Source organism: Balaenoptera ricei, chromosome 12 (genome assembly GCF_028023285.1).
Source record: "Balaenoptera ricei isolate mBalRic1 chromosome 12, mBalRic1.hap2, whole genome shotgun sequence".
Classification (NCBI taxonomy): Eukaryota; Metazoa; Chordata; class Mammalia; order Artiodactyla; family Balaenopteridae; genus Balaenoptera; species Balaenoptera ricei.
Window position 1 is genome coordinate 80432726 of NC_082650.1, and position 13389 is coordinate 80446114.

Genomic DNA, 13389 nt, shown 5'->3' on the forward strand with positions numbered 1-13389 from the left:
GAAACACAGAGAAAACCTCAGGAAATACTCCAGACTGAAGAGACTGAAATGACAATACAACTGAAATTTAACATGTTGCTGTATGGGGTCCTAGGCCAAAAAGGAAAAGGGAATGTTATCAGGATAGTTGACAGAATTTGAATGGGGCCTGTGGATTGGATGGCAGTTTTATCAATATTGATTTCCCAACTTAGGTAGACGTGTGTCTTTGTTTTAGAGGAATGCACACTGGGATATTTAGAAGTGACGGGGCGTCAAGTCTGCAGCCTACTATTAAATGGTGCAGAAAAACACTAATGGGCGGGGGTGTGTGTGTGTGTGTTAATATGGAGAGAAAGGAAAGAAAGGTGGTGATGGAGCTGATGCAGTGAATTGTTAATAGTTGATGAATCTGAGTGATGGAAGACATTGGTACTGCTCTTGAAACTTCTGTAAATTTGAAATGCAAAATTACTTTTTAAAAGTACATGGGGGGTAGCGTAGGGAAGATACTGCATATTCAGTAAGTTTGGTAGTGATGGAAAGGAGAGCTAGACTACAGTGATTTATAGGAAGGTAAAGTTTTGAAAAACTGGGTCAAGGGTAAGGAACTAGGAGCGCAGATATGAGAGGAGATAATTGATGTACAGTGGTCTTTATGGAGGATAGATAAATGAATAAATAGATAAAGAACAGTTTATTTGGACTATTTAGAAAGATAGATAATTAGGTTTACAATGAACAGATTCTGCTTTTCAAGGTGAAATATTTTATCTGATAAGAGTCTTGGTTAGGGGGTGGGACTGGGTTCTAGAGGTGAGTGATCAAACCTGGTAATAAGGAAAGAGTGATGAATGGGGGGAAGAGGAATGCTGATTAGCCTTAGCCTTCCAAATAAACAGGAGTTATGAATTTGCAGTGTTGCAGATTTAGTGTCCTTGTCTTCTTTTCCATAATGGTACTTGGCATCTGGGAGCAGGATAAGAGCAAGTGATGATTACATTGATACAAGTTTAGTCATTGGTGGTTTAGGTGGACAAGGGAGTGAGAAAATTTGGTGTGTGTTGAAATGATTGACACTGAAGTTTAGGGTAATTTGTAAGGGAAATGAAATAGGGGTCTGATAGATTGGTAAGAAAGAAAATCAATAGCCTCTTCTTGAAAAAAACATTGAACTAAATTTAAATTACAAGCAATTTTTAGCTGCCTGAATAGGCTACTTTTTAGCCTGAAAAGAAAATGACATTATAGTATGCATAACCATATACATGGTGTTTTTTTTTTTTTTTTTTTTTTTTTTTAGAAATTCACGTTCTTTTTTATTTATTTTTATTTATGACTGTGTTGAGTCTTCGTTTCTGTGTGAGGGCTTTCTCTAGTTGCGGCAAGTGGGGACCACTCTTCATCGCGGTGCGCGGGCCTCTCACCATCGCGGCCTCTCTTGTTGCGGAGCACAGGCTCCAGACGCGCAGGCTCAGCAATTGTGGCTCACGGGCCCAGTTGCTCCGTGGCATGTGGGATCTTCCCAGACCAGGGCTCGAACCCGTGTCCCCTGCATTGGCAGGCAGATTCTCAACCACTGCGCCACCAGGGAAGCCCTACATGGTGTTTTTAACATTTAATTCTGTTTGTTCTAATGACATCAAGAGGTGAAATCTGACTCATAAGCTGTGCAGCAGTAGCGAGAGAAATGAGAATTCTCTTTGTTGATTCTGCCAAGGACTGCCAAATTCTCCAAGACACTATAAGATTACAAATCACCTAGTTTATCTTTGTGTCAAAGTAGTAATCTTTGGTTGGTCTCTTCAATTGATGCTTCTCTTTTAGCAGGGAAAGGTTTACAGATCTACTTTTTAATTTTAAGGTCGTCTGAGCAGAATCAACCTGCTGTACTGTTTCCAAACGTGTGCGGTTTTCTGCTCACAGAAGTCCACAATTCTTTGTCACTTACTGTTCCATCCTGTAGAGTAGTTTTCTTCATCATTGAATGGTTCACATAGTTGTTACCTCTAATCTTCTAGCTTTAGTTTAAATAAATAAATACATATATACATAAATAGTTCAGTTAAGCTCTTTAAAACTTGTCTTCCAGAAACTTTAAATTTGACCTTAGGTCCTTCTTTAATTTTTACATAGAATTTAAGTGATTGAAGAAGGCCTTGTGGCTGAAGTTGTTTCATAAAATTTTCATATCAATAAGTAGGACGTTTTTTGTAGATTTTAAGGAACATTTTAATACCCAAGTGCATGACAAAGTAGAAAGCCATGTCACAGAGACCTGTCGAAAACTTCCTTTACCAGAATACCAAAAGCAAATGTGTACAATACATTGATTGCCTGGGCTTAACTATAGAGAATGTCAGCATTTGTTTTTATTTATCTGAAATTTGCCTCTCACACTTTTTATTTTGAAGAAACTTTGCGTTTCCAAAAGGGATTCAGAAAATAGGAACCTCTTTTAGATAGACATAAAGTGAGAATTACCTGCAGTGTAAGAGATCTAGTTGTACGCTGGAAGGAAATGTCATTAGTGCCACCAGTCTACTTAAAAGTATTAAAGAAATAATGATTCCAGAGTAAATGTCTGATTCAGTTTCCTTCCTCTTGTTCTAAGCTACAGAGTATGTTGATAGTTTTAAAGGCACTTGCCTTAATCATTTTGTGTGTGTGGCTTTAGGTGTGGCTGTGGAATAAGAAAATTCATAGGGTACTTTAAATTCGTAAGTTTAGGCAAATCTAAATTTTGTTTAAGTTCCACCCTTTATCAAGCCTTTTCACAAATAATACCTACACTGTTGTTTATTCAGGATAGAAATCAGGTGCTCTTTCAGCTTTCTTGGCTTTATCTTTGCATTGATGAGATGTCTTGACATTTAAGAGAAAGCAATGTAAATTTGGTATATCTCATTTGTTTGGGGATTTCTGTAAGCTAAAGCTACTTGTTCTTTTTGTTATCTTTATACTAGGTTTGATGTAAACAGACAAATGATAACATATTAATGAGTACTCTTTCGTGGTAATTATGACAATTTTACATTATTGAAAAGTGAAACTAATGATCCACTACTGTCTTATATTTGCTTGGCATTAACCACTAGTTAACATTATAATTTGATTAAAAAATGAATTCCATAAAAGCATCTTCAATTTTCACCAGTTCGTGTATTTCTTAAAACTTATCGTGGTTAAAATATTAGAGTGACTATGCCTTGTCTGCTTAAAATTCTTCAGTAGCTTCCTCACCAGGTTAAATTGAAACTCCCTAACAGGCATTTAAAACCCCTACCTTCTATTACCTTCCTCAGATAAAACCTTTCCAGCTTAATTTTTGTTTCTAGTTTCCCAGTTATACTTCGTACTCCCAACTTTTCTCACCTTACCAAATCCCCAGTCCTAGCAGCAACATCTAGATGTTACTGAAAATAAATGAATACTTCGTTTTCCCCTAGGCATTAGAACCTTGCTTAAAAAACTTGTCAATTGAGATTTTTTTCTAAAATCATGCTATCTAATTTTAGCAGGAAGTTCACGTTGCTTCCAGGTTTTTTCCCTTTTTCTTATTGCTCTTAAAATTCCACCACATTTTCAAACTTTGCTCACCTTTTTTTGGTTCCTTCTTTGTTTCCCCCTTCTCCACTTGAAGGAAATGATCTTCAGATATTTGTCTTACTTGCTAAGGTTAGAATCATCTAATTTCTCTGCTGCTTGCTTTAAAATTGCTATCTCCACCATACCTCTTCCCCCTTCATGCAGCCTAGGAGCCTATGTGTCCCTCCTACCAAGGCTGACCCCTGTGCCTGTGTTGTCCATCTCTTTCTTTTCACCATTTAAATAACATTACTTTTGCTTTAATGTCCAATACTCTGTTTAAAGTTGTGATTGAAAACTAAAAATGTTCTACTCTTTGGTTTATTATTGACTTTACTAACATTTGAGGTAGGCTCTGGAAAGAAAGATCATTTGTTCAAATTCTCTGCATTTTGGTCTTTTTAAAAAGAGTAGTTTTATCAAAGTTTAGTTCATCCTTCCACATTCAACTTAAACACATTTATGGTGCTTTAAAAAATGTTTTCCGGGCTTCCCTGGTGGCGCAGTGGTTGAGAGTCTGCCTGCCAATGCAGGGAACGCGGGTTTGAGCCCTGGTCTGGGAGGATCCCACATGCCACGGAGCAACTGGGCCCGTGAGCCATAACTACTGAGCCTGCGCGTCTGGAGCCTGTGCTCCGCAACAAGAGAGGCCACGACAGTGAGAGGCCCGCGCACCGCGATGAAGAGTGGCCCCCGCTCGCCACAACTAGAGAAAGCCCTCGCACAGAAACGAAGACCCAACACAGCCATAAATAAATAAATAAAAATTAAAAAAAAAATGTTTTCCCAGTAAATTTGATTCTTCTTCTTGTCTGCAGTCCTTTTCAAACAATTATTTATGTATACTTGTATCTCTGATAGTCATTTTAAAAGAACTTAGTTGAATTTGTCAAATCATATTTAGTTTCACATTTCCATAAAAATAGATGAATGATCACAAGTAATGAATGATGAAATAGAAATTGCCTGAGGATGCTTTAGGGTTTTGTTTGAAATTCTGCCAGGAGTTCTGTGAGCAGGGATAAGGGTTGGGGACAGTATACTACTTTATATCATAGAAGAGGATAGTGAAGAGAGTGAAAGTACGATGAAAAATTTCTCTCCTGCAATTTAATGGAAGAAAAGAAAGGTTAGTTGGGATAATACACACTATAGGGGGAATTGTGTACAGTGGTTTTTTTTAATACAAAAAAAAGTTTTGGTTTTTGGTTTTGCGGGGGTTTTTTAGTACTTGTCTAAATAAAGCAGAATTATAAAGTAATATTAAATTAGTGAACTTAATAAACTCAGTAGGAATATAGTGGGACTTTTTGTTCAATTTTAATTAGTGAAAAGTCACTGGAAGCTGAGTTTAGATAACAGGTTACCCCTGTCCTTTTCATTAAAAGCTGGCATTTTGGTCAAAAAGATGTATGGGTTTTGTTTTTTGTTTTTTTTTTTCTGTTAACATGGAAAATATGTGACACACCTTCTGTAGTAGGATATACAGCAGACTCTTAATTCAGATACATAAGAAATAATGAGATGACATGATTTTACTCTTTTCACATATTCTGCCTGTATTAGCATACTTAAAATTTTATTTTTGTTGTGAATGTAGGTCAGAGGCAAATACTGCCTTAGTTTTTAGAAGGTAAGCAAATGAAGTGAATAAATTGACTTAATTTGTGGAATTTAGAGAAATTGAGAGTTGAATAAATGTTTTAAAGCCTTTTTTGGTTGTCCAACAGGTACCTAGTGCACTTCTTTGTGCCAGCTGGTATTGTAGACCAGCTTTCTGGAAATCACAGTCTACACACAGGCTCCTTCTTCATTTCCCACAGTTGGCAGGGATGTAGTCCTCATCCTTTTTGTTCCCCCAAGTACCTATTGTATCCATCTCTTCTAATCCTTCTCTTCTCTAATAACAATATTACCATTCTCTCCTGCCTGTACTAAGTTAACAACTTTCAACGGGCCTCTTACTTTCTTGCCTAATTCATACTGATGCCAAGATGATCTTTGGAAAACAAATCTGATCCTGATATTCACCTGCTTGATCACCTTAAGTGATCCCCATTACATACCATATTCCTTAGTATCCCATAAAAGGTCCTTCACAGTTTTTCCCCGACTTCATCCTCTTGCCTTCACCTCACACTTTAAGTTAGCTTACAGACTACTTGCAGTTCCCTGAACTTCTCACATTTTCATGCCTTTGGTCATACTTTTCTCTCTAGTTGCCATCTGGAATATTTGTTCTTTTTAAAATAATAAGAATATTATTAGAGTAAGAATACTACCAGCAACAAAAGCAGTAATGGTAGATAGTCCATATATATATATAAATATGTATATATATAGCTTTTACTCTGTGCCAGGCGCTCCGCCTTCATTTACTCATTTATTTTTTGCGACAACCGTATGAGGTAGGTGTAGATTAGAAGAATGAGGCAAAGAAGGTACATGCAACTCTTCCGAGGTCAAACGTGTAGAAAGAGGTTGCACCAGGTCCCATTCTCTCGCTTAATGGAATTCTAGATACGGTTGGATTTACTTCTGCCTTTTTACTAATAGTTTCTGTTTGTCCCATCTCTTTTTTGTTCTTCTGCTTCTCTTTTACTGACTTGTGTTAGAGAGACATTTTTGATGTAATTTTAAATTCTTCTATTGATCTTTTAACCATTTTTTTCTTGACCTCTAGAGTCTGTGCTCTTAAGCTGCTACATTGTATTGACTGTCCAAGCATCACTGCTTCTGGATTCATTTCCAGATTCTACCTCTCCACATTTGAGGAAAAACAGACTGCTCTCCTTTTAGATCTCTACTGATTAAGAGTATAGGACTTAGGACATGTTATTGCATTTATATTCTTCTGCCTTGCTTCATAAGGACAGGAATACTATGTCTTTATTCATCACCCTTGAATCTCCAGTGTTGGGCACATATTTAATCGCAAGGCAAATGGATAAATGAATGCATGAATCACTGAATTTTAAAAGGGAACCTTGGAGATCATCCAGTTTAACTTCCTTATTTTATAGATGAAGAGCCTGAGATTAAGTGAACGTGATGGGAATACCAGATTTTAATGTGAATAATTCACCAAAGTTAAGTTTTATTACTAGTCTTCAGTGGTTGGTGACCCATTTAATTTGCTTCAAAGGTCAGTCAGAACTGGTTTTGTAGTTAATTGAGGGTGCTCTAGGTAGTGTTGGCAGAGTCTGATTTAAGATACAGCATTTAACATATTCTGTTAATACTGTGTGTGTGATCATTTATATGTCATGTCTGTCATCAGTATGAAGTGGATACTTATCTGCGTCACTTTTGTAGATCCTCTAAGTACTTTCTAATATCAGATAAAATTGTGTGTGTGTGTATTTTTTAACAAATTAGATTGGAAGATTGTAAAGAATTCTAACCTACAACCTTTGCAATCTTTTGATAAATTTTGAATCTGGGGAATGGATATATGAGATTATTGGTAATATTCTCTACTTTTTGTATGTCTAAAACTTTTTAATATAAAAACTAGGGGAAAATAGGGAGAGGTTGGTAAAAGAGTGAACTTTGAGCTGTAGGATGAATAAGGAAAATTAGAAAAGAAAAAAAAGGTCTAGAAGGTCTTACTGCTGCTTTGGCTAAGTGAAGTTGAAATGTTTATTTGTAAATATAGGAATTCATAGGAAACTCTGTATTCTTTACATTTTCTTCCTGAGCTTATGCTGCTGCAGCAAACAAGTAATATATATATTTTTATTGACTTCATACAGATAAAATTAATTTTTTTCTTATAACTGATGGGTGATTTTATATGTAATGTATTTAGCTGAAGATCAATGATGGGAAACTCACATGTATTGTAGATTTTGGCTTCTTAGGAGAAAAAGCCTCAAATAAGCTTCCTTTCATTTTTATATTAACATAGATAGGATTAGTCACTATTGTGTATTACATTTGTTTTGCAGTTATAATTTTGTTATTTTAGATGTTCAGATTCTTTTACAAGGTTCCATATAGAGGCTACCATATAGGTAGTGGGTAGGGGACCACAGGTAAATGTTAGCTATTGCTAACATCCTACTTTTCCTGTTAGATGATGGGCACACGAGTATTCTTTATAAGTGAATAATTTAATAAAATAAAGAGCCTTATGTAGAGGAAAATTCATAACACAAGTATTTAACACTTTTTAGTACTTAAAATTATAATTGTTGGGAAGTGGATGTAAAAGATATGATTTTTTTTAATCTGTGTTAAGATTTCCAATTAAAATTTACAGAGTTAATTCTATTAATATCCATTTTTATTTTAAGGGTTCTGATGACTGTCTTGTGAAAATCTGGGCAACAGATGATGGGAGATTATTAGCTACTCTAAGAGGCCATGCTGCTGAAATATCAGACATGGCTGTAAACTACGAGAATACCATGATAGCAGCTGGAAGTTGTGATAAAATGATCCGAGTCTGGTGTCTGCGAACATGTGCGCCTTTGGCTGTTCTTCAGGGCCACAGTGCATCTATAACGTCACTACAGGTAGTCGTTTTAATCTCTGCAAAATCCTCGTTGGTTATAATTTAAAATAAATTTTAAGAAGTCACTTTTATAATCTATTGTATAAAGCCAACTAAAATGAAAAAAGGAGTATTTTTCTTTTCTTTATAAATACATGGACTTTAAATAACATGGTAGCCATGACCTTCGTCAATTCTGAGTATTCTCTGTTAGTGTTAGTTGCTGTTTGTATGGTAAAGATGGGTTTATTATTTGGACTGTGTTACTCTTCTTGTAAAAATTTTTTTTTCTTTGTTTTTCAGTTCTCACCATTGTGCAGTGGCTCAAAGAGATATCTATCTTCTACTGGGGCAGATGGCACTATTTGTTTTTGGCTGTGGGATGCTGGAACCCTTAAAATAAAGTCAGTTGCTCTTCTATTTCATAGAATAAATGTGTATAATTTAATGGTTGAAATCACAAAAGTATGAAGTAGTCAACAATAGGAATAATTTTACTTTTTTTTCTCCTTGAGTAAATAACAAATTTCATTTTGTCTCTTCACTGACCTCTTTCATTTTTATGCTTTTCTTTTTGTTTTCATGCTTTAAAGAAAGATTTTTGTTAACATGTTTATTTCTTTTTTCTCTTATCTTTTTTCCTAGCCCTAGCTCTTTCAGAATATACCTGTCTTATTACCACTTCTTTTTTGTATGCTGCAGTTACATATCAGTAACTCCTTTTGGTACTGAGAACATAATCTTCAGAGTTTCTAGTTCTTTAGAAGAATTGTAATTATTTCTGTTATCGCATCTATAGACTGGATTTTATTGTAGATCTAGGGAAATTTAGGAAAATGGAATCATTAAATTTTCACTAAACTACGTCAAGGTAGATAGATGCACCCTTACCTCTGCCCCATAATAGCATTTTGCATTTGTGCTTTCACCTATAATAATATCTTGGTTTATCAAAATAAGTTGTCTGGACAATATTATGTTTAGATTAAGGACACTGAGGCAAAGGAAAGTTAAACAACTTTCCCACAGTTAAAAATTTTTAAAAATGGCAAGGCCAGGACTGTAACATTTCCTTCCCCGCCCTCTGGTTCTGTGCTGTGTCATGCCACGTCTCAAGTGGATATAGTGGGAGAAGTGCTGTATTTACCCCATGGACAATCGGTGAATGGGGAGGTAGTGCATACGGGGATTCCATAGTGTTGAAATGGCCACCTCTGAGCTCTCAGGGTAAAAAGTCATTCAGATTAGATATATCTCAATAATTGTCTCTGACATCTGTTTATAAATTATCAACCCAAATTGAGTTATTTAATAAAATAATTTGTGTATGTCTTTGTTATTTCAAAACAGTAATGTTTAGATAAACCTCATATGTGTGAACATTCCTGAATGGTGCCTCTTATGACAGGGCATTTAGGGGGCTGTGGCAGCATGGGTAGCATAATACAGCAAACTATAGTTCTTTTGCAGAAGGGATTGTAATCAAAGACTTGGCTCTTGGGAGAAAGCAAGCTGATTTCACTTTAGTTGCATTCTTAATATTTAGAATAGTAAAGGCTTTCTGTAGGCATTTAGATAAAAGTTGAAATGAAATGTTTTACTCATGTGTATGGACAATAGCAGTAGTTAATTGTTTTCTCCTTTGAGTATTCTTTACCTCCTTATGGATCTGATTTTGATACCTTCGTCTTTTCCTATCTTGTTTTTGAAGAAAAAGTGATCAGCAATTTTCGAATCAACATAGGAACAAAAAATGTGTTTACAAAATTAAGCTCTCACTTTGTGCTTCTAGAGGATTACATTGCTAAGTACAGTAATATTTATTTGGAAGTGAGAAGTGATGTAGTCCATATAAATGATTTTTTTCAGAACCTTTATGTAGATTCACCCGTAAACCCACTACCCTAACAATTTTTTTCACATAATTTTAATAGCTGCATTATATTCCATTGAGCTGTTCCATACTTTGCTTAGTGATTTTCCTATTTTTGGACATAAAAGTTTTTTCTAGTCACTTAGAAGTAATATTCTTTTCTATTTGTTACTATAATTGTCCCATGAAAACTTTCAGTTTGAGTTCAGGCATAAAAGTAAGAGCAATTTTCCTCACACACAGACTTTGAGATGCCTGTTTTCCTTTCTTTATGTATACATGGTTGATAACTGCCAAAAAATGTGGCCTTAATTACTAATCAGAGGCAAAAATCGTATTGAACGGTAATGCTTTTGAATAATCTCTGGGGTAAGTGACCTCAGCAGCCCAGTCTGCATTAATTGAAAGAATCAGTTCTATCAGTAAATGAAATCTGTTTTGGAAACCCAAATCTCTTAATAAATTCACTTTTATACAGGGTTTATGTGTATGGTAACAACTCCCACTAGTAAAGACGCTGCTTCTTAGATGAGTAATTTGAGTGGCTGGTTGACTCGAAAACTGGCTCAAGAGATCTCTGAGTAGGAGGAAGGTGTCCAAGCCTAGACAGATGTGAGAAAAGAATTGGAATCCTAAAATGTGCAAATGATAATAATGATTACAAATTTTTATTAAGCACTTAGTCTGTCAAGCCTAGTATTAGGCACTCTATAACTGTTATCTCATTAATTCTTATGACACCCCTATGAGGAAGGTATAGTTATTATCTTCAGGACAGATAGGAGAGAAAACTGAGGCAAATACTGGAAGTGCACCGTCAGGACCGCCTCTTAACCACTAGGCCAAACCAAATAGCAGTTATTTCTTGATGGACCATCTTGAACTGGTTGAACCTAATTAAAATACTAATAATGCTAATAATAATTTACTGAGTGCGCTGGGCACAGAACTAAGCACTTTATGTGCATTAAACTCATCTGATTCTCTCCGGGACTCTGAGATATGTTCTCATGTTTACCCCCATTTTACAGATTAGAAGACTGAGGTGCAGAAATGTTAACTTGCCTAAGGTCACACAGATAAGTGGCAAAACTGGGAACTGAACTCAGAGTCTGAGTTCCAGGCCTTGTCTCGAAATATTTCCTCAAATGTACATTTAAAAATAAATTATATGTACCTGCTTATCTGTTTTTTTCTCTTTAAAAATCTTAACATTCGTTTGAAATGACAATCTGTATGATTATTTGCATATTCTGCTTATGAGTGCTAACTAACTGGTTGTTTGGCACAGGTATGAGCAGTTGTGCCAAAACTTAATAAAAACACACCTCCACAGTCTACAAGGTACTAATGGAAGTAGTGCTTTTAGTTGCCTTTCTAGTTTCAGATAAATTTACTCAGAGTTAATTTTCCTCTGAATAAATGTTTAGGTTTTAAGAGTGTAAGTTTCTCTTTCTCCATATCAGTTATGCTCAGCTATATCAGAGCCTGTGAATATTAAGAAAAGTTATTAAAATGTCAGTTAACAAAATTTATTTACAAATTTATTTTTAAAAATTTTAGAAAATACTTTTTGTTGTGTTCTGTTGTTCAGAATATATAATTGATAGATCAGAAGTATTTTGTACTTTTTTTCCCTAAATGACCACAAGACTGAAACTGTTCTGTGTTCAATAGTTGTGGATTGCGAAAGTTATGCAGTGCACTCTGGTTGAAGGCTCTATTTTTTAGCTCTCTCTCCTAATATTCTGAGAAAAACTTGGTCAAAATATATGTACATAAGGGCTTTAAATATGATCACTGTATTGGAACATTACGTATACATTGTACATATATTGGAGATGGCATGGGTAAAATCTGTAATTTAATTTTTCTTTAGTATAGTTGATTGTAACACTAAGCATTAATGTCAATAGCATTAATATAAAACATATAATCTGTAATATAATTATACAATTAATGTAAGTATAGTTGAGTGTGACCTATTTTCTATAGATCACTGTTTTAAATGAGCATTATAGTTGATGTGAGAGTCAAATAGTCTTCAGATTTTCACTAGAATGTAAGATTCTTAGTTTTTGGAGTCTTAAAGGGCATATTTTATAGAAAGTAAACAGAGGGAGATGTTTAATTAACACCGTCTAATATTGAAAAAGTTTATTGATTGATGGTGTATATATGCCAATGAGATGGCACCTATTTTGCTAGTTTGTTCATGTTTACAAATGACCTGTATTTCCTTATATATTTGTGCATTGCTCTTCTGCTGTATGAAACTGAGAACCTGTTAAATTGGATAGATGATTAGAAGTGAGTGTAACCAATAACTACATGCCAGGTGTGACAGTGGCTTTGTTTCATGTGTGGATTGTTGTATAATCAGGAGCTCCTGCAAAATCTGTATCTAAAGTTTCCACAAGATCCTGCTGATCATGACACACAATGATTTTGAGCTTGTTTTTAGGAAGGGAGCCCTCTGTTGCTTCTTATTTAATTTTGTCCTTCTGTAGTTATTTTTTGAGACAGCTGAGTTCTGGTGTTGCTGGTCCCTTTGGGATATTTTTAATTGGTTATTTTTTGTATTACAGTCCGAGACCTGCAAAATTTACAGAGCGCCCTCGGCCTGGAGTTCAAATGATCTGTTCTTCTTTTAGTGCTGGTAAGATTTTTTTTCTTCCTAATTCTCCACTTAAAGTTGTATAAGTTGTATTCTCCACTTAAAGGAGATACTCTAGTGGAACACATAAAATTTTGGAAAATACTTACTGTTGTAATATAAATCATATTCTCATGTGCATACCAGGGGATGATCGTAAACTAGTTTATAAGTATTTGAACTTTGCTCGAGTTTAACTTATATACTCATTTGATTGAGTGTTTAAATGATGAAGACTTTTCTTTAAGAAGACCATAATTCTTTGGTAGGAGGGATAAAATAGTTTCAAAATTGACTGTTAAAGAATAAGTCTTTGAATAATTATCTCTTTGAAAGAAAAGTATTTTTAAATCTGTTTTATATTTTTATGGATTTTGTAGGCACACATAGCTAAGTAAAATAGGTTGATAGATATTTGTACATCTTTATTAATTACTTTGCTCCAGATTATTCTTATTCGCTCTTTAAAAAGTAGTGGTATAGCAATGTTAAGATTCCAATTATGTTTTGAGTTTTTGTAGCAGCATTTTGAATGGATATTAGAGTCTTTTTAAACAAATTATGATCCGGAGATTTTAAGCGAATTGATGAGAGAATGAAACACGAATTAATGTTCCTAATACCAGTTCCTTCCACGTTTATTTCCGGTTTTACCTTTTCTTTTCCTTTCATAATTGTGGAGAGCAGTAGTACCTGAGATAAGAGATTGCAAACTGAGGACATGAATCTATTTTTGCCATACTAATATCTAAACATCTTTATATACTAGCTTCTAGATTTCCACTGCTACTGCCA

General features: G+C 34.8%; 1 protein-coding gene across 3 annotated transcripts in view; it reads left to right on the forward strand.

Annotated features, from left to right (window-relative positions):
* Positions 1 to 13389, forward strand: part of PHIP (pleckstrin homology domain interacting protein) — a 126510-nt gene that overhangs the window by 40094 nt on the left and 73027 nt on the right. For all 3 annotated transcript variants that reach the window (XM_059941756.1, XM_059941759.1, XM_059941758.1), the window contains exons 8-10: positions 7866 to 8087; positions 8369 to 8469; positions 12527 to 12597. In XM_059941756.1, coding sequence (XP_059797739.1) covers positions 7866 to 8087; positions 8369 to 8469; positions 12527 to 12597 — 394 coding nt within the window. The remainder of the gene's footprint in view (positions 1 to 7865; positions 8088 to 8368; positions 8470 to 12526; positions 12598 to 13389) is intronic.